The 24,115-nt window shown below is 35.4% G+C and overlaps 2 protein-coding genes across 5 annotated transcripts; both read left to right on the forward strand.

The window, feature by feature from the left end:
- The first annotated feature begins 3,438 nt into the window (after positions 1 to 3,438).
- LOC135151238 (uncharacterized) lies at positions 3,439 to 5,179 on the forward strand. Its single transcript, XM_064089041.1, has 2 exons — positions 3,439 to 4,529; positions 4,856 to 5,179. Exons 1-2 carry the CDS (start codon positions 3,464 to 3,466, stop codon positions 4,897 to 4,899), a joined length of 1,110 nt encoding a protein of 369 aa, XP_063945111.1. The 5' UTR covers positions 3,439 to 3,463; the 3' UTR covers positions 4,900 to 5,179.
- Positions 5,180 to 8,835: 3,656 nt separating this feature from the next.
- On the forward strand, positions 8,836 to 23,780 carry LOC108214277 (histone-lysine N-methyltransferase SUVR5). Of its 4 annotated transcripts, none has more exons than XM_017386201.2 (12): positions 8,836 to 9,159; positions 10,314 to 10,818; positions 11,200 to 11,502; positions 11,602 to 11,712; positions 15,162 to 15,272; positions 16,581 to 19,367; positions 19,830 to 19,991; positions 20,319 to 20,435; positions 20,520 to 20,623; positions 20,735 to 20,872; positions 22,972 to 23,059; positions 23,397 to 23,780. In XM_017386201.2, the coding sequence occupies exons 2-12, from the start codon at positions 10,381 to 10,383 to the stop codon at positions 23,502 to 23,504; spliced, it is 4,467 nt and encodes a 1,488-aa protein (XP_017241690.1). In that variant the 5' UTR covers positions 8,836 to 9,159; positions 10,314 to 10,380; the 3' UTR covers positions 23,505 to 23,780. The 4 variants fall into 4 exon arrangements, with proteins under 4 accessions (XP_017241690.1, XP_017241688.1, XP_017241689.1 ...); XM_017386199.2 differs by having other exon boundaries at positions 8,836 to 9,126; XM_017386200.2 differs by lacking the exon at positions 8,836 to 9,159 and adding an exon at positions 9,220 to 9,408.
- Positions 23,781 to 24,115: the final 335 nt, after the last annotated feature.

The raw sequence follows: 24,115 nt of genomic DNA on the forward strand, positions 1-24,115 counted from the left end.
AAATAAATTGAATTTATGATTTGATATTTATTAAGGTAGACAATTTTTATTTTTGATGTATTGAAAAAGATAGTCTAAAACTTTCTTCCAATATATCCGAAACTAAAAAAGATCATTTTTATTTTTGATATTTTTAAACTAAAACCATAATTTAAAACATTCTTCTAATAATTTGATACTAAAAAGGGTAGGTAGATTTTACTATTGATATTTTGAAAAAGGTAGTTCTGCAACTTACTTCCAACATATCCGAAACTAAAAAAGGTAGTTTTTATTTTTGATATTTTTCATCCAAAAATTCCAGAAAATTAGAAAAATAGAACGAAGCTGTCTGAGAGACGCCACCTACACGCCCCTCGCTTCTCCTTTATATAAGTATATTGATGATTTGCCAAAATTCTAAAGATATATAGTTGCAAAGTGTAGTAATTTCGGTTTCCCATCTATACTTTGCATGCGCTTTTCATATCAGCAAAATATTCTTTCATTTTATTAAAATTATGTTTGCAACAATACAGATGTCTTCAAGTACTTATAATTTTGTAACCAGTTATTTTTTGAGATTTTTTTACTATAATACGATGATCCTAATAAAGTTGAACTACACTGAGCATAAGTGAAAGTTGGAATTTTTCAGGTAAAGGTTAAAGCTGGTTGGATACATTGTGTATAGCTTTGGGTCTTTAAATATTTTTTTGTTGAATCGTAAAAGAACTGGTTGGGGGCATGCATCACTGCATCAGTGTAGAGGGGTGTAAACGAGCCGAGCCGAGTCGAACATTGCCAGGCTCGACTCGAGCTCGACTGAAAAATTCGGGGCTCGAGCTCGAGTTCGAGTTCGACCGAGCCTTTAATTTCAAGTTCGAAGCTCGGCTCGTAAATAGTTTGATAAGCTCGAGTTCGGCTCGAAAGCTCGAATCGAGTTACCAAATATTGACAAAAACTCGAAATATGATCGGTTCGACTCGAGTTCGATTCGATTAAATATATAAATTATAAATAAAATATTGAATATATTTGTAAAAATATATTTATAATAAAAAAAATTAAAAAATAATAGAGGCTCGATAAGGCTCGCGAACCTTACGAGCCGAGTAATTTGAAGCTCGAGCTCGGCTCGGTAAAACATTCGAATAGCTCGAGCTCGAGCTCGGCTCGATTATTACCGAATCAAATTCGAATATTTTCCGAGCCGAACTCGAGTAGTTCACGAATAGTTTGGTTTGTTTACGCCCCTAGTGTAGACCGTAGTTTTGCACAGTCTTTATATGTTTCGCAAAATGAGGGGCTCAAGGCGAAGAGACCAAAAGAACTTCTAGCCCAATGTTTTGAAGATATACACGAGAAAGCCCAAAACATATATATGAACTTATTTGATACCAGAGGTGTTGGGCCTTTATAATTAGTAAATAGTATGACAGTTACTCGACATATCTCAAGAGGTTCACCCGTTTATAAGTGATTTTTGTTGGCCCAGTTTTTTATAGGTCTCTCCAGGGTAGGCCGTACCGGATATCCGTCTGCTCAAATTTCAGATCATATTATTTTTAGTTTGTTTAGATTTGAGTCCGGATCATTTTATTCAGTTATAAACCAGACTTGGTATTTGAGATCTCAATTTGAACCGAATATGATTCAGTATCATATTTTCTACTTTTTAACAGGAAAGTTTATGATCCACCGAATATGAACCGGGTATGATCCACTGACATTAAATATCATTATTATTTCAATTATTCCAATAACTATCATTTAGTCTAAATAAACATAATGTTATAAAATATAATAAGATTAATTAAAACTTATATAGGTATACAAATTTATTTTATATATATATATATATATATATATATATATATATATATATATATATATAAAGATAACAAAAATTATCACACTGAATAAATCATATTTTATGAAGATTTAAACTTAAATAAGAAATTAAAATTTTATAAAATGATGGCTATTTACTTACAAATGTAATGGATTAAAAATATAATATGTATATGAGTTTGAATCGAATATGAACCATGCAGAATTTGAATTGATGTCCTTTCATTGATTCAACCTAAATTGCATTGATCATATTCTGGTATCCGGGTACGGACATATTATAAAAAATTATATGAGATCTAATCTAAGCGGGTACAGGAGTGGTCATATCTGGATCATGTATTATCCGAGCTTAATTTTCCCGCCAGATTTGGGTCGTTTTTAAAACAGATATGAGATATGTATCATAATTTTGAGCCGGATATAAGCCGAGACACCGGATAGTCCATATCGATTTACAGCCCTACTCGCAGAAATTTTTTTATCATAAATTTTAGATCTTTTCAAAAATGTTCGATTTGATTTTTTTTTTCACAAATAATATGGCGCAACCGCAATTTGAATTGCAACATTCGTAACATCAAAATCAACTGGTTGAAAGTCATATGCAATTTGAATTACAATTTGAAAATCAACTGATTTTGATCATAACTGTAATTAGGGGTGAGCAGAATCGAACCAGAACTGAAGAACCAAATCGAACCGAATTCAGTTTGGTTCAGTCTTAATTTTGTGAAAATTCAGTTTTTTCGATCCAGACTGAAATGAAATTTGGTTCGGTCTGATTCGTAAAAGAATATTTTGGTCTAGAACGAATAGTTCAAACAATATATAAAATTAATTTATATTTATAATAAAATATATTATATATCCTACAAAATCTAGTGGTATTCAATCTGGATTTTAAATTATGCTTGAAAATCCGATGATATTCAATTGAGATTGTTTGAAATCCATTAAAATCTGATTATATTCAAATGCTAATATAGATTTTTTCGGAGTTCATAAAATGATGAATTTTGTGCGATTGTTTGGTGTATTTTAATTTTTTGAAATCCCATCGAAATCCATGAGATTTTGAAGGATTGTGCTTGGTACGTGAACAATCTACACCAACTCTGTCACATTTTATCAAAAATCCGCATAAAATCTGTTAAATAAAAGAATAGCCCATGGGCCTGTAAGTCTTTAAAAGTCATAGTATAAATATTACAGGATAGGGCAACTTAGCCTTAATCCTCTTTTCCTCAATATATTTACTTGGTATCAGAGCCCTAACATGTATTCCTGACGGCCAGAGTTTCAGTGGTGATTCCGGTGGCTGTTTTTGGGTGGCCAGCGGTGTTGCTCTTGTTTTCATAATTACATATTAATAAAAACCCCTATTACGTATACTTATTATTACCTTTTTATATAACTAAACCAAAGTTGTAGTTTAATAATTCTGGGGAAAGATGTTGGGCTGTGTACATGAATATTGAATAGGTTAATAGTTGTTGAGCAGTGATACAATTGTGAAAGATATTTGGAAGTAGTCTTTGACCTCTGGAATTTTGTTAAGTGTAATTAAGTGGTGATTAAGATGGGCACAACAATCACTACAGCGGAGTTGAAGGAGATTTTGGAGGGCATGGCCAAGATGTTTGCCTCTAAAGGAGAGGGAACATCTTCACATGAGGTGATTTCAAGAACTGAAAGTATGCAATCACAGAGGTTGGAACTATTTCCTATAGAGCAAAAGCTTGAAGGTGTAAAGAATTATTTGAGTTGGTCTCGAAGGGTTAAGTTGATTTTAGAGGCCAAAGATTTGGAACACTACATTGAAGAATCTTGTCAAGAACCAACAGACAAAACTAGTGCTGCGTGGAAAGTGTGGAAGACCAGTAACTCTTTAGTAGTTGCTTGGATGACTGGTTCTCTTAGTCCGCCAATTGCTGGTATGGTTGAAGGTATACGAAGTGCTGCTGAGATATGGAATATACTAGCCAAACAATTTTCAGGAAGTGGGAATATGATGATTGTGATGGATATTCAGGATAAAATTGATGCAATGAAGCAGGGAGAAAAGAATATTGCAGAATATAGTACTGAGCTAAAGAGACTTTGGTCTGAACTAGACTATTATGACCCATTAACAATCACTCATAGTGAGAGTGCTACTATAGCTAATACGTGGGTTGAAAGGAGACGTGTAATTCATCTCATGAAAGGTTTGAATCCGGAGTTTGAAACTAGAAGAGCTATGATTTGTCATCAGTCCCCTCTTCCTCGTTTGGAGGATGTCATAGCGGCTTTAAGTCAGGAGGAGTCCAGGATGAAAGTTATGACCACAGGTGGAAACTCATCGGCTCCGGTCCGCTCTGCAATGGTGGCACCCGTAATTGATGACAGAGAATGCTATAATTGCGGGAGAAAAGGACATATTAGTTGGAATTGCACTTTATCACGGAATAATGGAAGAAGTGAAAGTAACCGTGGTACCCGAGGGAACTTCAGAGGACGTGGTCGTGGACGGGGGCGTTCTGGTGGTCGAGCCAATTTAGCTGTTACAGAAAAGAATGATAATGGAGAATCAACAAAAATGTCTGAATTAGAAGAACTTCGAGCATATAAGCAAAAGATGGAAAGCTCCAAGAATCAAGGTTCAACTTATAACCATCTCGGTAATGTAGCAGGTTATGCTCATGCTGATTCAGGTACTTCATCACAAGCATTCGCCTCATTTAATCCATCTTCTCAGGACTGGATAATAGATTCAGGTGCATCTAAACATGTTACAAGATCATCTACTGATTTTGATACATATTTCAAGTGTCCACCATCATGTAAAGAGACCATACAAACAGCAGATGGGACTTTTCAACCTATTGAAGGGACTGGTTCTGTCAAATGCACACCATCCCTTGCACTTAAATCTGTTTTACATGTTCCCTCATTCTCAGTTAATTTACTTTCAGTGAGTTCCATTATTGATCAGTTAAACTGTCAAGTAATATTTGATCGAAATTCTTGTTCTTTCCAGGAGAGGGACACGAAGAGGACGCTTGGGACTGGCATCAGGCGTGATGGACTGTGGTATCTAACTAAGGAAAGTGGCGGTGTTGCTCTTACCAGTGTAGTTGATGAAGGAGTTGAAGCTAAAGTTATGTTAGAACATTGTCGTCTCGGTCACGTGTCTTTTGAAATTCTTAAAAAGTTGAAACCTGAATTATCGAATAAAATAGGTAGCAATAAAGTTATGTGTGATGCTTGTGAGTTTGGGAAGCATACACGAACGACTTATAGTCGTTCAGGATTGAGAAGTATAAAACCTTTTTATTTAATACATTCTGATGTTTGGGGACCTTGTCCAGTTACTTCAATTAGTGGTTTTAAGTGGTTTGTTACTTTTATTGATTGTTTTACTAGAATGACATGGGTGTATTTAATGAAGAACAAATCTGAAGTTTTTGCTTGCTTCCAAGATTTTTTGGCTTATGCACGTAAACAGTTCAAGGCTGAAGTTTGTGTTCTCAGGACGGACAATGGCACTGAATACATGAATAAGGAGTTTGCATCATACCTATCTACTCAAGGGATTATGCATCAAACTACATGTCCTGATACACCGGCACAAAATGGTGTATCTGAGCGGAAAAATCGTCATTTACTGGAAGTGGCCAGGTCACTCATGTTCACAACAAACGTTCCAAAATATTACTGGAGCGAGGCTGTATTGACCGCAGCTTATCTTATAAACAGGATGCCTTCTCAAGTTTTAGGCTTCAAATCTCCTTGTGAGTTGTTAATGGGCAAAAATATGTATGTGGTTCCCCCCAAGATATTCGGATGTGTTTGCTTTGTGCGAGATTATAGACCATCAGTGAGCAAGCTTGACCCTCGAGCTCTAAAGTGTATATTTGTGGGTTATGCTAGTACCCAGAAAGGTTATCGTTGTTGGTGCCCATCTGAGAAGCGATTGTTTGTAAGTATGGATGTCAGCTTTAGAGAGCATGAACCATTTTATGGGGAGAAGACACAACCTCTTATGTGGCTAAAAGATTCTCCTGTTATAAGTAATACCAGTAGAAAGGAGGAGAATTCTGATGATATTGTTCGTGATGGAATGATGCAAGGTTTAAATGAAGTTATTGTGGGAATAATACCATGTCCTATGAAAGAAGGAGATGTGCTAGAGGGAGGAAAAAAGAAGGCTGATGATACTAATTTTAAAGTGTACAGAAGAAGACAAAAGATAGCAGTACAGGAGGAGATAGGAACAAGAGATGTATTGCAGGACACGCCACATGTCGAAGGTGAGACGAGAGCAAATGAAATATCACAGTCCATACAACAACCTGTCCCAATTGTCACTGATAGTCCCTCTTCAACTGCATCCTCTCCTCGTACAAATGGTAATGAATCTCATTCTACTAATGATCTTCCTATTGCTGTTCGTAGAGAGACTAGAACTAATGCTGGAAAACCTCCAGTTAGATATGGTTTCGAGCATGATATATCTAACTATGTTTCATATGCATCCATTACACCTGCATATAAAACATTTATTTCATCATTACAATTGGTGTCTACACCAAGAAACTGGCAGGAAGCTAAGCAGGATCCAAAGTGGCTTGGAGCAATGCACGAAGAGCTTAGTGCATTAGAAAAGAATAAAACATGGGAGCTTGTTCCTCGTCCAAAAGACAAGAAGGTAGTCGGATGCAAGTGGGTTTTTTCTGTGAAACAAACACCCGAAGGTAAAGTAGAAAGGTACAAGGCAAGGTTGGTGGCGAAAGGTTATAGTCAAACGCATGGAATAGATTATGACGAAACATTTGCACCGGTGGCTAAGATGAGCTCTGTGAGATTGTTAATTTCATGTGCTGCAAATTTTGGGTGGCCCTTGTACCAACTAGATGTTAAGAATGCTTTTCTACACGGGGATTTGCAAGAAGAAGTCTATTTGGAGATTCCGCCTGGCTTTAGTACTGTAAAATCAGATGGAATGGTGTGCAGGTTGAAGAAAACGTTATATGGGCTTAAACAATCACCGAGGGAATGGTTCGATAAATTTCGGCATGTTGTCATTAGAATGGGATATAAGCAGTGTAATGGTGATCACACTATCTTTTACATGCATTTACAGAATCGAGTCACTATTTTAGCCGTCTATGTTGATGATATTATTATCACCGGGGATGATACTGAAGAAATAGCTCTATTAAAAGAACGACTCAGCAAGGAATTTGAGATAAAAGATTTAGGTCTCTTGAAGTATTTCCTTGGTATTGAGGTTGCTCGATCTGATAAAGGGATAGTACTTTCTCAAAGGAAGTACGTACTTGACTTGCTTACTGAAGCAGGAATGTTGGGTTGTCGAGCAGCACCGACGCCAATTGAGCAGAATCATAAGTTGTGTAGTGAGTCTGGAAAACCTGTAGATAAAAGGCGTTACCAGAGACTGGTTGGACGGCTTATATACCTGTGTCATACACGTCCAGATATCACATATGCTGTTAGCATTGTTAGTAGATACATGCATGACCCCAGAACAGAGCATTGGGAAGCAACTTTAAGAATATTGAGGTACCTGAAAGGAAGTCCAGGGAAAGGTTTATGGTTTAAGGCTCATGGTAGTACTGGAGTAGAGGGCTATTGTGATGCTGATTGGGCGAGCAGTTTAGATGATAGGAGATCTACCTCTGGTTATTGTGTATTTGTTGGAGGCAACCTCGTGTCTTGGCGGAGTAAAAAACAAGCTGTGGTTGCTCGCTCTACTGCGGAGGCCGAGTATAGAGCAATGGCTCTAAGTTTATGTGAGATGATATGGATTAAGAGATTGCTGGTTGAACTACATCTGTTCAAAAGAGCACCAATGAAGCTTTGGTGTGACAGCAAGGCAGCGATCAATATTGCCAACAATCCAGTCCAACATGATAGGACCAAACACATAGAGATTGATCGATTCTTTATAAAAGAACATATTGATATGAAGAGTCTCGAGCTGAGTTACATAAAGTCAGGTGAACAACTAGCTGATTTTCTGACAAAAGGATTAGGATCTAAAGAGTGGAATAATATATGTAACAAGATGGGAATGATTGATATATATCGCCCATCTTGAGGAGGAGTGTTAAATAAAAGAATAGCCCATGGGCCTGTAAGTCTTTAAAAGTCATAGTATAAATATTACAGGATAGGGCAACTTAGCCTTAATCCTCTTTTCCTCAATATATTTACTAAATCAAAATCACATACAATTCTTTAGATTCCATAGACTAATACTAATATATTAAAATCTCAATTGAATACACTCCCTAAACTCGAATGCGTCATGTAATAAATTATTTTAAGATATTTATTAGTTCACATATAATAGTATCAAATTATTTTAAAATAATATAGTAATACCAACAAAGATCTACCAGTTGTGATGCTTCACAATTTTTACCACAAAAACATGATGCACCCCCAATTAGAAAAATATTAAATAAACTCCTATACAACAATTGAATTATCAACATCACAAATAAGGTTAAACAAATAATATAAAAAAAATAAAAAACTAGAAATATAACTGTACAAAAGCAGTGTTACAGAAATCGGGAATCAGACCTAATCGGTTGAGCTACCGATTCAAGGATTAATCGGAAATCGGGGATTAATCGGAATGATTAATCGGAGTTAAAATCGGGTTTATTTTAATATTAAAATATTATTTAATATTTAGCTATTATTATATTAGCTATTTAGTAACTAATATATTTACTATATTCATAAAATCTATAATTATTCATATTTAAAATAATATAATATTTTAATTTTAATAATTTATCACATATACTTCGATTATTAAATATATATAAGGATTAATCGGATTTCAAAAATCGGATCGGTGGCCAACCTTGCAGGGGATTAATCGGAGATTTATCGGTTAAATCGGGGATTTTTAGAACACCGTACAAAAGTAAGGAGGAAGTAGGTCACAACTCACAGGCCCAAAGTCACATATTTCCCACCCGACCCGGATTACCCATACCTTCTCTCTCTAAACTTATTGTTCATTCGATTTCGATATACACAGAAATCGGACCTGCTTGAGTCATTCCATGTAAAACTTTGAAACCATAAACCCAAAACCGTTTACTCACACCATCCCACCTCCTCAGCAAATTAAAATCTGGTACATATCCCAAAATTAATTTTCTCAAAAAAATATAAATACCCATTTTTATTACACAACACACATAGATAAAGTCCCATCACCTCCATACCCCCAAACCAAAAATAAAGTTGTTCTTCGGTGCACAGGTACACAATTTCTTCATTACACACAATACATATGTATGTTCTGTACATTATTACTTCAATTAGGCATGTCATTGTTTTTATTTTATGTATGTACATGTTACATATTTTTTGTTAACTTATGTTCTTGTGACCCCGTCTTCCTCCCCCAATTTTATTATTTTGCTGCAATATTATTGTGTACAAACTTTTAATTTTATTTAAAGATTAAATTTTTCCCTGGTGGGTTGATGATTCAGTGCTTAATTATTCCGTGTCTGGGCTAAAGATTTAATCTTGATTATGGTACATAGGTTGATTTTTCAAGATTTTGGTTTGGACCCACCTTTTTGTTTCTAGGTCACACCTTGTTGTTTTAACACTTGTTGATCTGTGATTCTTGCTTGTTTTTACATTGTGACGGGTAATTTAAAATGGGATTGTACTATAATGTGCAAAGTTTGTGGCTTTTATCAACTTCTTTGCAATGGTAGCTTCAGTGGGGATATTTTTTAGTCATGGATGGTCAATTCTTTATTTGAAAATAAAATTATAAAGAAACATAAACACACTGAACCAGTTACTGTGTGTGTACACAAATTGTGGTAATAGCTTGTGTCATCTATGTATAAACAAATAGCTAGTGTTAACTATCGTGTTTGCTCTGAATTTTTGTTATTCCATGTTTGATTTGTATAACTGGGTTTTTCTTATTAAAAAGTATATTACTTCAAGTTGATAGATGTGATTGTTTTCCCTTTTTTTTTTATTTCTTTTCCTGATGTCATACAGTTTGCTCTTCCTTTTTTTTTTGTGTGTGTGTGAGCTCGGTCATGGAATTTAAGGGTGGGGATGGAGGGGTCTGGTTAATGACTTGCTAGCAATGCAGGTTCTTTTTGTATGTACATTGTAACTTACTGTTGAATATTTTGAGTTTGTTACTAATAAACCAGTTTTCCTTCCATATTTATCATTAATTTTCTTTACATGTAAATGCCATAAATAGTATGAATGCTACTTTCATTTCTTTAATTATTGGTAAGTGATATTTGTTTATGGAACAAATTCATGTGATTTATATTTCTACCTAGAATTAAGGTACAAAAGGTTGTTGGTTCTGTCTTGGTCTGTAGTGGAATTTGTCTTTGATCAATGTAGAAGTGGCAACACATTGTATTTCCTGTTGTGATATTGTTGCCTCGACTTTACAGGACAGCTGAGTCGATTTGACTGATTATGTTAGAAACTTTATACCTTTTGAAGATCTAGGCCAAGACCATGGAAGTGTTGCCTTCTTCTAATGTTCAACGTGGTGGAGAATCTGGTTTCCCTCAACAAGAATCAGTAAAAACTTATATTTTTGATGAAAATACAAACTGCACTGGCCGTACTGAAGTTCAAGTAATGGATGTTCAGGTGAACGATTTGACACTTAATGGAGAAGGTTCTCATTTTGAACAGGGTGGGGATAAATGGACAATTGCTGAATCTTCTACATCAGAAGGGCATGATAATGATGATTCGTTTTTTGAATTTGAGATGGATGGACAAAATTCAGAGGATCAGTATACGAGAGGTAGCCTGGCCTCTGAGAACTCTCAGCTATATGTGGAAACTATCGTTAGTGAATTTCCAAGTACTGGCAGGGAAGAGGCCCCCTGGCCGGAAGAAGTTAAGTGGCCAGAACCGGAGGAAGCCATGGCAGTATGGGTGAAGGTAGATCATATATTTTGCTTTCTAACTGGAATCTAATGCGATTCACCGAGTCACTTTTTCTTTTGTTAAGCATGCATATTTATGACTCCGTGGTTATATATTTAGTTTAAACATTCTCCTAATTTGAGGGTTGTTTGCGTATTGGAAGAAGATATAGTGTTAGTTTGAGAAAAATTATTTTTACTGGTCATTGTCTCACTCATTAAGGACATGAGTTACATCAGGAATGTAATACTGAAATGCAAGTAAGCTCAGAATACTGTCAGTTGTATCCTCATCATCTAATTTTACCATGTGCAATGATTGTTTTAGAAACCAAATATACGAGATTCAGCAACATTTATAACAGATTAATATATATTTGTGTTTTTGAAAATGTAGTGGAGGGGAATGTGGCAAGCTGGAATTCAGTGTGCACGGGCTGACTGGCCATTAGCAACTTTGAAAGCGAAGCCGACTCATGATCGGAAAAAGTATATTGTTGTATTTTTTCCTCGTAGAAGAAATTATTCTTGGGCAGACGTGCTTCTTGTCCGTCCTATAAATGAATTTCCAGAGCCCATACCGTATAGGACTCACAAAGTTGGCGCAAAGATGGTCAGAGATCTAACAATTGCCCGTAGGTTTATCATACAAAAGCTTGCTGTTGGTATATTAAATATCATTGATCAGTTGCATAGTGAGGTTTGTCAGAGTCTTGGTACTTCTAATTTTTCTTTTTCTTTCTGTGCCTTGTGCACTGTACCTTACTTCATCTTTATTTTCACTATCAAACTCATTTAGGCTCTACTAGAAACTGCTCGCAATGTGGTGATCTGGAAGGAATTTGCGATGGAGGCTTCCCACTGTAAAGACTACTCTGATATTGGAAGGCTTCTTTTGAAACTACAGAGTGTAACTCCCTTACTCTTTCGAAATTAATAAAATAGCAGGACTGCTATCTTATTTAATTCTTGTTCGTTTTTACTAGTCAAATGCTAAAATTTTGCTGCAGCAGCTCTTGCCTAAATTAGGATATATATTTAAGGAAGCTTGTATAACGATGAGCTTTATGATAGATGTATGTGTTTTATATTATTTTTTTGTGGTGCATCTGAAGTACTACACATCATTATAGCTAAAATAATAAAACATTTCATCCTTAATTGGCTGTGCTTGAAATCAACTTTTTGTTGGTTCTTAGGTTTTTGAAGTAACTAATTTAGATTTGTACAATCTTAGAGCATCTCCAACCATGCAAAATCCTTAGCTAAAAGTACTTAAAACATACTATTAATAAAAAAAATTATGTAAAAGAAATCTCAACTTCAATAGGAGATTTCACCTATCTATAATTTTAGCCATGATGTGGGTCATATTTGTCGGAACTCCAGAGGCCTGTAAGCTAGAAAGCAAGAAAGCATGGACTCACCCTCCCTCCACACCGCACACTCAATTCTTGAGGATTCCTGGGTGGGACTTCTTGCTAAATAATTAATTATGTATTTAGTTGATTACTTAATCATGTAACTACTTTATAATGCAACAATTGTGTTATCAAATAATTATTAAGTAAATTGTTAAGGATAATAAACTTATTTATTTGATTTTTTGGTTTAAATATGAATATAACTCTCGGAATATATGCATAACAAATAATTTTAAATATAAATATCTGCCATCCCATGCACCCGAGTCCCCGTATATTTAATTTGTCGAATTCTCGTATCCCCTTATGTGCACTCCCGTACTAGCAGCGCACCTGCACTCACACTCCCCAGCCTCTAAGAAGATTTTACACCATTTATTACCATATTAAAATAATATATTCTATATATAACAACCTAAAATAATAATAACATAATATTTTATATAATCAATATAACCAGTCCCATCGAAGCACAACGCCTTACAGGTTCAGCAAATTTTGATAATCAGTATTTTAGATAATTTTAGCCAACCCCATTGGAGATGCTCTTATAGCGTATGCAGGGGGTTTGAACATCAATCTAATTGGAACTGTAATGTTTTGACTTAGATAAAGAGTTAAAAGTGAAATGTCACTTTTCCCCATTGAGAGACTCTCGCAGTAAATTAGTTAATGTTTTAAAATTTAGATATATGATAATTGTTTTTTTTTTTGATGGAATATATGATAATTGTTGATTATCATGACTAAAATTGGGTATACTTTTTTTAAAGTCACTGCCTATTCCCCAAGCCCAGGTCTCTATTTAGGTAGCTGTAATCTTCATTAATTGGCTGTGTTGTATGTAAAAATATCTAGTAAATGGAGGATATATCTGCGTCTTTACAAATATTTATCTCCATGTTTCAATCCTTTGATTAATTTTGTCCTGCATTTGGGATAATTATATACTTTCTACCCAGTATTTGTCCTCACCAATATGTCGAGAGAACTGTTAGGGAAGAACGACCTGGAACAAGAATCGTTGTTGCCTAGTCTTAAATGACATTTCTTAATTTGTATGGCCTAAGGTTTAATTTATTAACATGATGGAATACTTCATGATCTTCAAGTATCTCGCTATCACAAATGGTTGCTGTATCTAAGAAGCATTGAAGATTGAAGTTGGAAATTGTATGATAAGTAGGAGAAATCGAGATTAGTCAAGAGAAACTATTTGATAATTTTATGCATCAAGATGAAAGAACCTATATGTCCAATAAATAAACATGACAACTTAAAGTATTATTACAAGTGAGAGCACGTTTGGAGATGTATGGATGTTCAAAGTGATGATGAAGAGCTTGTTTATCTGAATTGATGCTCATTTATTCCGATATGAAAAGGTGTGAGTTGATGCATAGATTACTGGATTGCACAAGAGGATGCTATGATTCAAAATGTATTCAAACTCCAAAAGTATAAAGTATTCAAATTCATCACATAAATTCAAACTCCAAAAGTAGCGAAGAAATGCGAAGTTATCAACTAATCATCTTCTCAATCTTCATCAAGATCCACAAAATCATCTTATCACAATTTTGATTCGGACCCTGAACAAATCAATTTCATCTTCATCCTCAAGTTCATTATCAATTATTTGTCCTCATTCTCAATTATTGCTTTGTCAATTAAACGTCTTTTAGATGATTCTGAGAGAATTATATTTTCCTTTTGACTTAATGATCCCTTTGAGGCACGCAACCTAATATAATGTATAATATGAAAATAAATATAATTTCAAGTTATAAACTATTTAGCACTTTTGGAGTTGGGAGTTAATCTTTAAAGTACTGAGTTCTAACCTCCTAATAGAGTAATGAGCCTCTCCGACTTCGCAAGCAGTTTAAACATCCTTGTATGTTAATCCCTCTTTTCGAAAAAAAAAAGAAAAAACTCGTTCTCATTATTTTCATAATTTTTGTCAAAGCTTAACCATTCATTGGTTTCATCGCTATCTCTCTATGAGATGGGATCAATGAGGTTACAGAGCAGTTCACTTCAATGCTCTATTGTACTTGACAAACACCAAACCATTCCATTTTTGTTCTTCAAGTCGGTTCTTTTTCCGCTATGAAGCTATAATAGTAGACAACGTGAACAGTCAACACTAAAGAATCCTAAATATTAAAGCACTTTTAATAAAGTAAGTTAAAATGCTCGAATACACTCCAATTCCTCTCACACTGGATGGGCTACATGTGAGACTAAGGATCCAAATCGCAAAAGTTTGTAGAACCGGAGTGTATTTTCTATAAGCAGCCCACCACGCAGCTATAAAATAGAGCAGAATTGAAGATTTAAACTAAGAATTACGGGCAGATTTTACTTATAAAACAACAGAGCAGAATTCTAGAGGGTAGAATTTAGTTAAATGTGTACCTGGAGCTTTAGTTGTTTGCTGTCTAATTGCCGCCATTGGCAAGCTAAATAATAATCCTTCTGCCTTCCTATATGGCTTTGACTGCTCTCCTACCTTTATCTTGCACCAAGACATCAGAAATCATTTTCTCAATACATTTGTACAATCCAATGGACACCTCTTTATCCATCTCAATCTTGGGTTTTTTGTAATTAAACTCCGGATTAAGATAGTAGGCAGCAGCGTGCAAAGGCTGATGTAGTTGAATGTCCTATCTCTTGTCAATAATGTCATAGAATACTCAGTTTATATATATAGAATCAGGATTCAGGTAGTTCTTCTCAGGGCTTGCCGTTGCTGCGTTGTTGATGGCAACATTACTAGTAGTAATTATCTTGCTTATAACTGGTTGCTCTCAAGTTATTACTGCATAGAATAATGTTTATACTATTCTTACTCTGTGAAAAGTGACTTGTATTTTACATATTTTAAATTCCCAAGTGATACAATTATCAATATAGCTGTACTTTACAGATGATAGCACAATTCTGCTTTGATTCTTCGTGGCTACATCATTCTTTGGAATCCTGGAAACATAGATGCAAGAACGCAAATAGTGCAGAATATGTTGAAATGCTGAAAGAGGTAATGCCCAAGTTTGGCTGTTTATTCACAAAATATTTGTAACCCCTCTATTTACTTTCCTACCAAAGGTCTTTTGGGATTTCATATGTCAAAGTAGTTAAAATTTTGTGATTAGTATCATTTTCGACATTAGCTTACTGAAATTATTCTACCCACGAGCCTGTCTGTTTTGGTTGAAAATAAATTAAATGTAAATAAGAGGTTTGTGCTTAAGCAATTTGATTCTTCAAAGAATAAACAAGTTTTATATATTTGGGAGGACAATATGGATTACTTTTCTAAAGTAATATGATATTATTGGATACAATAAGTAACATTGTCAATATGAATATGCAAGGTTCTTCGTAGCGAAATATTTTCATGGCAAATAAATTAATCTGATCTACGAGCTCAAAAGTTTGATAGTAATAAAAGGAGTGACTTGTTTTATTATTAATTTTAATATATATTTTTTTCTTTTGGCACCAGAAACAACCAACTATGTTGCAATCTACAAGATTCTAATGCTGAAAATACTTGACCAGGCTTGACTAGAAACTATTGGATACATTACTAAGTTAGCTTTCCGCTTCCCATGAAAAAGTGAAAATAAGAAATCTATATCTTTAACTGTAGTTATGTAGCATAATTTTTCATTACAATCATTGCGAGACAAGGACTTACAGACTACCTTGTTTTTAATCTAATATGTTATTTAAGAATAAAGTTCACTGTAGTTATCCATATAATTGATTCATATTGGATTATTTAATTATTATTAGTTATGGCACTAAGCAATAGAAGGAGCTCTTTCTTTTGTTACAGTAGTTGATTGGGAGTATTATGGAGCTGATATCGGTTGGGAGTAGTTTCCTTACTAATATCACTAGTTTACAACCCATTGGTGCAAGGATCTTATATTTGAATTAATTTTAATAATGATGTGCTGTATTTCTTAACTCGAGATATAATTACATACACAAATGTTATACATGATAGTATTAGAACTCAGATAATAAAAAAAAAAAAATCGAAGTTTAGAACAATAAGTCGCTTTGTTTAAATTATTTTCTAGTGCTGATTTAGATTTTTCATACCAACACCTTTGGTAAAGAAGATATTTTTTTTATAATATACCTTGCATTGTACTGTGTTTTACGTTTTTACATTATTCTTAATATAGGCTGACTTTTCAATATTAATCAATAAGTGCATACATAATAGTTACAAATATAGCTTGCAAAAAACTGTGAGTGACCACCCTTCTGTATTTCTCTTAATCAGTGTATATGTACTTTTGTTACTTGATCTTACTCTCTTCTAATGCAGGAGTTAGTTGATTCAATCCTCTGGAACGAAATAAATTCGTTTACCAATGGATCTGTGCAGAGTGAGTTGAACTTCGAGTGGAAGACCTGGAAACAGGAGATGATGAAATCTTTTTCAATGTCTCATCCCATTGCCAATGGGAGGGATGTGGTACAGCCTTCTGATGTCAGTCAGTTAGGGGTTGAGCTTCAGATAAGCAGCAAGAGGCCCAAGCTGGTTGTTCGTCGTGCTGAGGCACATACCTCACATGTGGAAACCCAATGTCCAATTCAGTCTCTGAACACTGAGATTGACACTGGATTTATGTACTGTAGAAATATTGTGGATCCTGATACCTCAGAAATGAAACACACAGGAGCTGAGGCTCCACCAATGGGAGCAGATAGGTGGGGTGAGATTGTTATTGAAGCCGGAAGTACAGAGATTATTCAGACCAAGGATGTAAACCTTACCCCTGTGAATGGAGTGGCTACTAGACCTTTTAATGCTTCAAGTAAGAGTAACCAGTGTGCAGCTTTTATTGAATCCAAGGGAAGGCAGTGTGTGAGATGGGCTAATGATGGTGATGTTTATTGTTGTGTACACTTGGCCTCTCGCTTGGGAGGAAACTCGCCAAACTTAGAAGCATCTACTTCTGATGCAATATTGTGCGGAGGTACCACTGTTCTTGGTACCAAATGCAAGCATCGTGCTCTAAATGGGACTCCTTTCTGTAAGAAACACCGTCCTCAAAATGATGAAGTTATAATGCCAAGTACACCCAATAGTAAGAAGAGAAAGCATGAGGAGAGTATACACACATTAAAGGCTACTAGCTGCAAAGACATTGTATTTGGTGGTGATTCTGCTACAGCTCTTCAGCTAGATTCGGTGTCATTTAAAAGTCGAGATGGTTCCTATGAAAAAAGTATAATTAAGATGCCTGAACAGTCTAGTAGAGAAAATAGTGGCACTGAAGTGCTCCATTGCATTGGTCCAGTTTCCGAGGAAGCTAATGATAATTGTCTGGAAAGTCCCAAGAAGCATTTTCTGTACTGTGAAAAGCATCTGCCTAGCTGGCTTAAACGTGCCAGGAATGGCAAAACTAGAATAGTTTCCAAAGAGGTTTATATGGATCTTTTAAGAGAGTGTCACTCGCGGGAGCAGAAATTGCATTTACACCATGCGTGTGAGCTGTTCCACAGATTCTTTAAAAGCATTCTTTCTATCAGAAACCCAGCTCCCAAGGAAAACCAAATTCAGTGGGCCATAACGGAAGCTTCAAAAGATGCTAGGGTTGGGGAGCTTTTAATGAAGTTGGTTCTTAGAGAGAAGGACAGGTTGGAAAAGCTTTGGGGCTTCACAGCTGATAAAGATCCTCAAAATTGCTCTTCTGTGGAAGATCCTGTTGCACTCCCAATTGTAGTAGCCAATGATAGTGGGCATGATGATAGTGAGATTAAGTGCAAAATTTGTTCTAATAACTTTTGTGATGACCAATCACTTGGAAAACACTGGATGGATAGTCACAGAAAGGAGGCACAATGGCTTTTTAGAGGCTATGCTTGTGCAATCTGTCTGGACTCTTTTACTAATAAGAAAGTACTAGAATCACATGTGCAAGAGAGACACCATGCTAAGTTTGTTGAACAGTGCTTGCTACTCCAGTGCATTCCTTGTGGTAACCATTTTGGCAATGCTGATGAATTATGGTCGCATGTGCTCTCACTTCACACTTCTAGTTTTAAGACGCTTGGTCCTTCTCAGCAGCATGATGCGACAACTATCGGTGAAGATTTTGCACATGAGCTTGAAGCAGCTAAACTAGTCTCCGTAGAGAATATAAACACTGATAATCAGGGTGTTTCAAGGAAGTTTATATGCAAATTTTGTGGCCTGAAATTCGATTTGCTCCCAGATCTTGGTCGTCATCATCAAGCTGCTCATATGGGTGCTAACCCAGTTGCTTCAAACCTTCTGAAGAGGGGCATTAGTTTTTATGCATATAAATTTAAAACAGGGCGACTAGTCCGTCCTAGGTTCAAAAAGAGCAAGGGAGCAGCTTCATATAAGATTCGGAATCGTGCTGGTGCAACCATGAAGAAACGCATTCAGTTATCCTCTTCAATTATTGCTGGGGAACTAAAAGACCAAATTCACGGAGCTGAGTCCGATAAGCTAGGTGGACTAGTAGAATTTCAATGCTCAAATGTGGCAAAGATGCTGTATTCTGAGATTACCCAAACAAAACCACGGCCTAGTAACTTAGAGATTCTTTCATTTGCTCGATCTGCCTGCTGTAAAGCAAAGCTTCAAAATTTGTTAGAGGAGAATTATGGAATCTTGCCTGAACGTTTGTACTTGAAGGCCGCAAAACTCTGCAGTGAGCATAACATTGTTGTGTACTGGCATCAAGATGGGTTTATATGTCCTAGCCAATGTAAAAGGATTACTGTGCAGAACCCAGTGACTCCATTATTCCCCTTCCCAGATGAAAGCAGGTCCAGATTGGCACTTCCACCTGTTCCCAAGGCTACTGAATGGGAAGTAGATGAATGTCACTGCATAGTTGATTCACGGCACTTTAAGCAAGAACCTATACTGAGAACCATTATTTTGTGCGATGACATTAGCTTCGGACAGGAGACAGTTCCAATTGCTTGTGTAGTGGATGAAAATCTTCTAGGTTCTCTTCCCATCCTTGTAGAGGGTTCCAATGATCAAAGTACAAAATATTCTATGCCTTGGGAGGGATTTAGGTATGTTAGGAAGCCGTTAGTTGATCGATCCCTTGCCGTCAATGCGGAGGTACTTCCAAACAGCCTTATACTATTTATGTATTCCTATCTTAAATTCGTTGCATCACGTTCCTTTTTACTGAGGCACTTCATGCCTTTTACATGCTCTAATTTACAGAGCACTGTAGCATACAGTGCTTTCTTGTTCTCTCTTTTTCGGAAAACCATCTGAACCCCAAGTATATGATAGACCTGATCACTTGAGTACATCTCCTTTCCTCCTTCCTCACAATTGCTGGGTTTTTTTATATATGCCCCCACCATTATTTTTACACTGTGCAAGGCCTTGATAAACAAGTACATAGATATGTTATATCTGAAACTATTTTATTGAGTTCCTTTAATGATTTGGAGTGGACGAGTGGTATCTCTATTTTTTGAATTTATGCTCTAAACATGAAGAGTTTCCAGTTTAAGTTGGCTTCAGTGTTGCCAATGTTTGATAAATTAGTTCACTCAATTCACATTGCAGAGTTTACAATTAGGATGTGCTTGTGGTGATTCAACATGTTCTTCTGAAACCTGTGATCATGTATACCTCTTTGATAATGACTATGAAGATGCAAAAGATAAATACGGAAAGCCCATGAAGGGGAGATTTCCGTATGATGATAAAGGCCGAATCATTTTGGAGGTAAGTACTACTGGTTTTTTTTTGTATATGAATAGTAATATTCTGTCCGTGTTTCCCATTTTTAAGGAAAATGGTGGTGCTACTGCTACTAATTTCTCAATTAGAAGAAGAAATCCACATTTATCTGAAAATGAATGAGATGAGAATTCCACTCCTTATTTGAGTTTGCGGATGAAAGGATATTTAGTATGAGTACCTGATTTTTAAGTTGTATGTATATGATATAAAAGCTGTTGGTTATTTCAACTCTTTTCACTATGTGGAGTTTTTGGTACTTATTTATTATGATAAACACGTCGGTGACCTGCTTTTGTGTTGCCTGTGTAGGAGGGTTACATGGTCTATGAGTGCAACCAAAACTGTCATTGCAGTAGAACCTGCCAGAATAGAGTTTTGCAGAATGGGGTACAGGTGAAATTGGAAGTATACAAAACTGAAGAAAAGGTATTAGTTCTATATAGCATTTTCTTCGCCTTCATTTATTTATAATTTGGAATTGTATGTCACTTTGTACAAATTGATATGCAGGGATGGGCAGTTAGGGCATGTGAACAGATCTTGCGTGGCAGATTTGTATGTGAGTACATAGGAGAGGTTATAGATGAGCAGGAAGCTACCATTAGGCGCAAAAGGTTCAACATTTCTATAAATTAGAAGCCACTACATGCTCACAGGGTTTCATGTTTATCATACGGATACAAGATTATTATAAATCATGATTCTTTTTAAATTTGAATCATCAGGTATAGCGAAGAGGGCTGCAACTATTTATATGAGATCGATGCTCACAGTAATGACATGAGCAGATTGATCGAGGAGCAGGATTTATATGTGATTGATGCTACTACTTATGGAAATGTTTCACGATATATTAATCACAGGTGAGTATAATTTAATATATGTGTGTTTGGCTCAAGTGGTAGAAACTTTTGCCTAGAAAGTAAAATAACTGATGTCCTTTAGGATCCCAAGTTCAGATTTTTTTTTTTGTATCTAAATACCTATGAGAAATTTGGTAATTTTTGTGGTAATATAACTGTGTAAAACTTGTGCATACACCATCTTCTGGCTCCTATTAAAAGTGGGGAAGCAAGGTCTAGAGAGCGGTCAATAGTATTTTTTTCCCAAGGTCCATTCTTTCAAAATGCAGTAGGCTTCTCTCTCTATATAGTCCTAAAATACCACTTTGTTTTTTGGTAGATGGGAATGACATATCTCAGCAAGTGGGTCTCACCTAAAATCTGCAGTCTGCTTGAATATTATAGGAACTTGTGCAATTTGCAAGGCGCATAAATGTAGATATCAAATTCCCATGGGCTATGTTTGTTTAAAAGAATTATAGTGTAAGGAACATATTTCCATCACTGTTAACCCTCAAGACTATTACTCCCTCCGTCTCTCTGATTTCTATACACTTTCCTTTTTGGGATGTCCCATTTAATTCTATACATTTCAAAACTTTCCCAAAATAGTAAACTTTTATAATATAAAAATCCCACTCACCCACTACTTTCATCTCCTTTTTCAAATCTATCAATTAAATATGCATGGGTCCCACCACATTACCTACTTTTCTTTCTCTTTCTCATTACTTTACACTACTTTATACACATTTCTTAGTCTCCGTGTCCATTCCAAATGTTTATATCCCATAGGGACGGAGGGAGTACATAACAAAAAAAACCCTCGAGACAATTGATAACTATAGAATAGAAGAAGATGATATACCAAAGAAAATATACTACCCCAGTCACATCCAATTCTTTACACTTTCCTTTTTTGGGTGTTCCACCCAATTTTTACATTTCGAAACTTTCTAAAAGTAGCAAGTTTTTTTAAAATATAAAAATTAATCCCGCTCACTACTTTCCTCCACCTTTTCAAATCTATCAAAATTAAATATTAATTGGTCCCACCACTTTTCCTCCTCTTTTCCCCTACTTTATACAATTTTCTTAACCTCCGTGCCCAACAATATGTAAACAAATGGGTGGGACAAAGGAAGTTGATACCAAAAAGGGTCTTCAACTCCATTGGAATCAGCTATAATTAATTTTTTTGTTAACAAATTTGCAAGTTGGCTAAATATAATTGAGCCATCCATGAGAGCTTCTCAAATTTTTTTGCTAACAGTTTTATTTTACATATTACCAGCGGAGTGGAAGAACTATTTCTAAGGGGTTGTTTCCAACTGATATTGTTAAGAGGTTGCATCCTCTTAGAGACGCTCAAACTTCCATTTTCTTAAGGGCCTCAGTGCAATTTACTCTCATCTAATCTATTAAGTTAATATAAACAGACCACCTTGTTGCATTAGTTACTGACAATTTAAACTTTAAGTATCAACACTTAAATTTATCCAACAAATCCATGAATAACCGCCTAAAATGATGTCATGGTAATATTAATGGTCAACAAGTTTTATGTAACCTCCTTTTGGATCCATTTTATTGAGCAACAAAGTGTAAATGATATACAAACCTGGTCACATTTTCTTTTGAATTTTTGCCTCTAGGTCACTGGATATAACTGCATCATTTTAATAGGATTGTTAAATACTATACAATCCTTACAGTGGTTTTATTTTGCGCACACAATGATATTCATTTAAAAATAAGCTAGTAGCTTTCATGTATAAATAAATTATTTTTGCACCTTTCCTTTATGTATAAACTCAAGAGCAACAAATAGCAGAAAGCATAAATTTTTTATTTTCTCCCTTTTTCCTGTCCTGGTTTTAGTTTTCAATTGCTTCTTGTTCAGCTGAAATGTATGGTGTTTGTTTTAAGCTGGAGGGTCTTTAATTTGTGAAATATTGATATTGTTATGTTGAGTATGATAACAGAGATGATAAGTGGTAAATTTAATCTGCAAGGATTAGTAGGCCAATATTCCTAATTTGATAGAGGAACTTGGTGAACTTGACTTGGTCATTATGCTACGTTGATTGATTCTGAGTGTTGTAAGTTCAATTTTGTAGCTGTTTGCCGAATCTCACAAATCACCAAGTTATTGTGGAAAGCATGGATTGCCAGCTTGCACACATTGGTCTGTATGCCAGTCGAGATGTAAGCATTCTTATTCCTGTTCGCTCTATCAGTGATTAATACTATATATTGTAGATGTGAATATTTATACAACTTCAAGATACAGTTACTGTAACCGCCAGTCGTGGGTCTGGATAGGTAACAGTTATGATTTTTAGCTCCCAGTTGTCTTTTGGTGGTGATTCCTGAAAATCAATAAATAATAATCACATTGTCATGTGGTTTAATAATTTTTACTTTTGAGCTGATTTTCTGCACAAATATTCAGACCACAATTGAACAAATTTCTACCACGGGGCGTGTCACAAAGATCATCATCCTGTTCATTTTTCAACTCTTTGTAAATTTTTTTGAGCAGATAGCTATTGGTGAAGAGCTGACATACGATTATCGGTATAAACAGCTGCCTGGAGAAGGATGTCAGTGCCTCTGTGGTGCTCCCAATTGCAAAGGTAGACTTTACTGACATGTTGCTCATGTTTATCTCATGTGAATCCCGCCGGGGAAGGCATTTTTTTCTTTTAAATTTGTGGAAGCAGCTGGTCTCTGTTGGTGATGTATGGGAAAATCAATTCAATGTTATGTTTGTATTACTCGAATATAATACTGGGGCATTCAAAGGTTGCCTTATCAGTTTTTTAGCGGAAGAGATTGTAGTGTAATAGCACTAATTTTAGACTTGTATTCTGTAATAAGTGAATATATATATATTTGTAGTTTACTTCATAATAGAATTCCGTCATCCCATGTGCGCAAAATATTATAAGTAAGTTATACAAGGAGCAAAGTGTGGATCGGTGCGGTTTCAACTTTCAAGATAAAACCGCAAACCTTCGGTTTTTAAAATTAAAAATTGAAATCGATCTCGGTTCCAAAAACCTAGGATCGGTTTCGGTTGGTTCGGTTTCAGTTTTAAGATCGCAAGGAACAAAAAAAACCCGAAATATACTCCTAAACTGAATAAATAAAATGTTATTAAAGTAATTAGTTCTCCATCTATGTTTACGAATTAAATCTTTCAAACAGGTTCATAAAAAGTCTTGATCAAAATAAAGTAATTAGTTCTCCATCTATGTT

Source organism: Daucus carota, chromosome 3 (genome assembly GCF_001625215.2).
Source record: "Daucus carota subsp. sativus chromosome 3, DH1 v3.0, whole genome shotgun sequence".
Taxonomy (NCBI): Eukaryota; Viridiplantae; Streptophyta; class Magnoliopsida; order Apiales; family Apiaceae; genus Daucus; species Daucus carota.

Excerpts from the sequence above, each read along its gene's own strand:
- LOC108214277 (XM_017386201.2), top strand. The coding sequence starts at position 10,381 with ATGGAAGTGTTGCCTTCTTCTAATGTTCAACGTGGTGGAGAATCTGGT. Across the intron at positions 19,368-19,829 it reads CCCTTGCCGTCAATGCGGAG|AGTTTACAATTAGGATGTGC; the intron begins GTACTTCCAAAC and ends TTCACATTGCAG. Across the intron at positions 20,436-20,519 it reads TATACAAAACTGAAGAAAAG|GGATGGGCAGTTAGGGCATG; the intron begins GTATTAGTTCTA and ends ATTGATATGCAG.
- LOC135151238 (XM_064089041.1), top strand. The coding sequence starts at position 3,464 with ATGGCCAAGATGTTTGCCTCTAAAGGAGAGGGAACATCTTCACATGAG. Across the intron at positions 4,530-4,855 it reads TTATGCTCATGCTGATTCAG|GAGAGGGACACGAAGAGGAC; the intron begins GTACTTCATCAC and ends TGTTCTTTCCAG.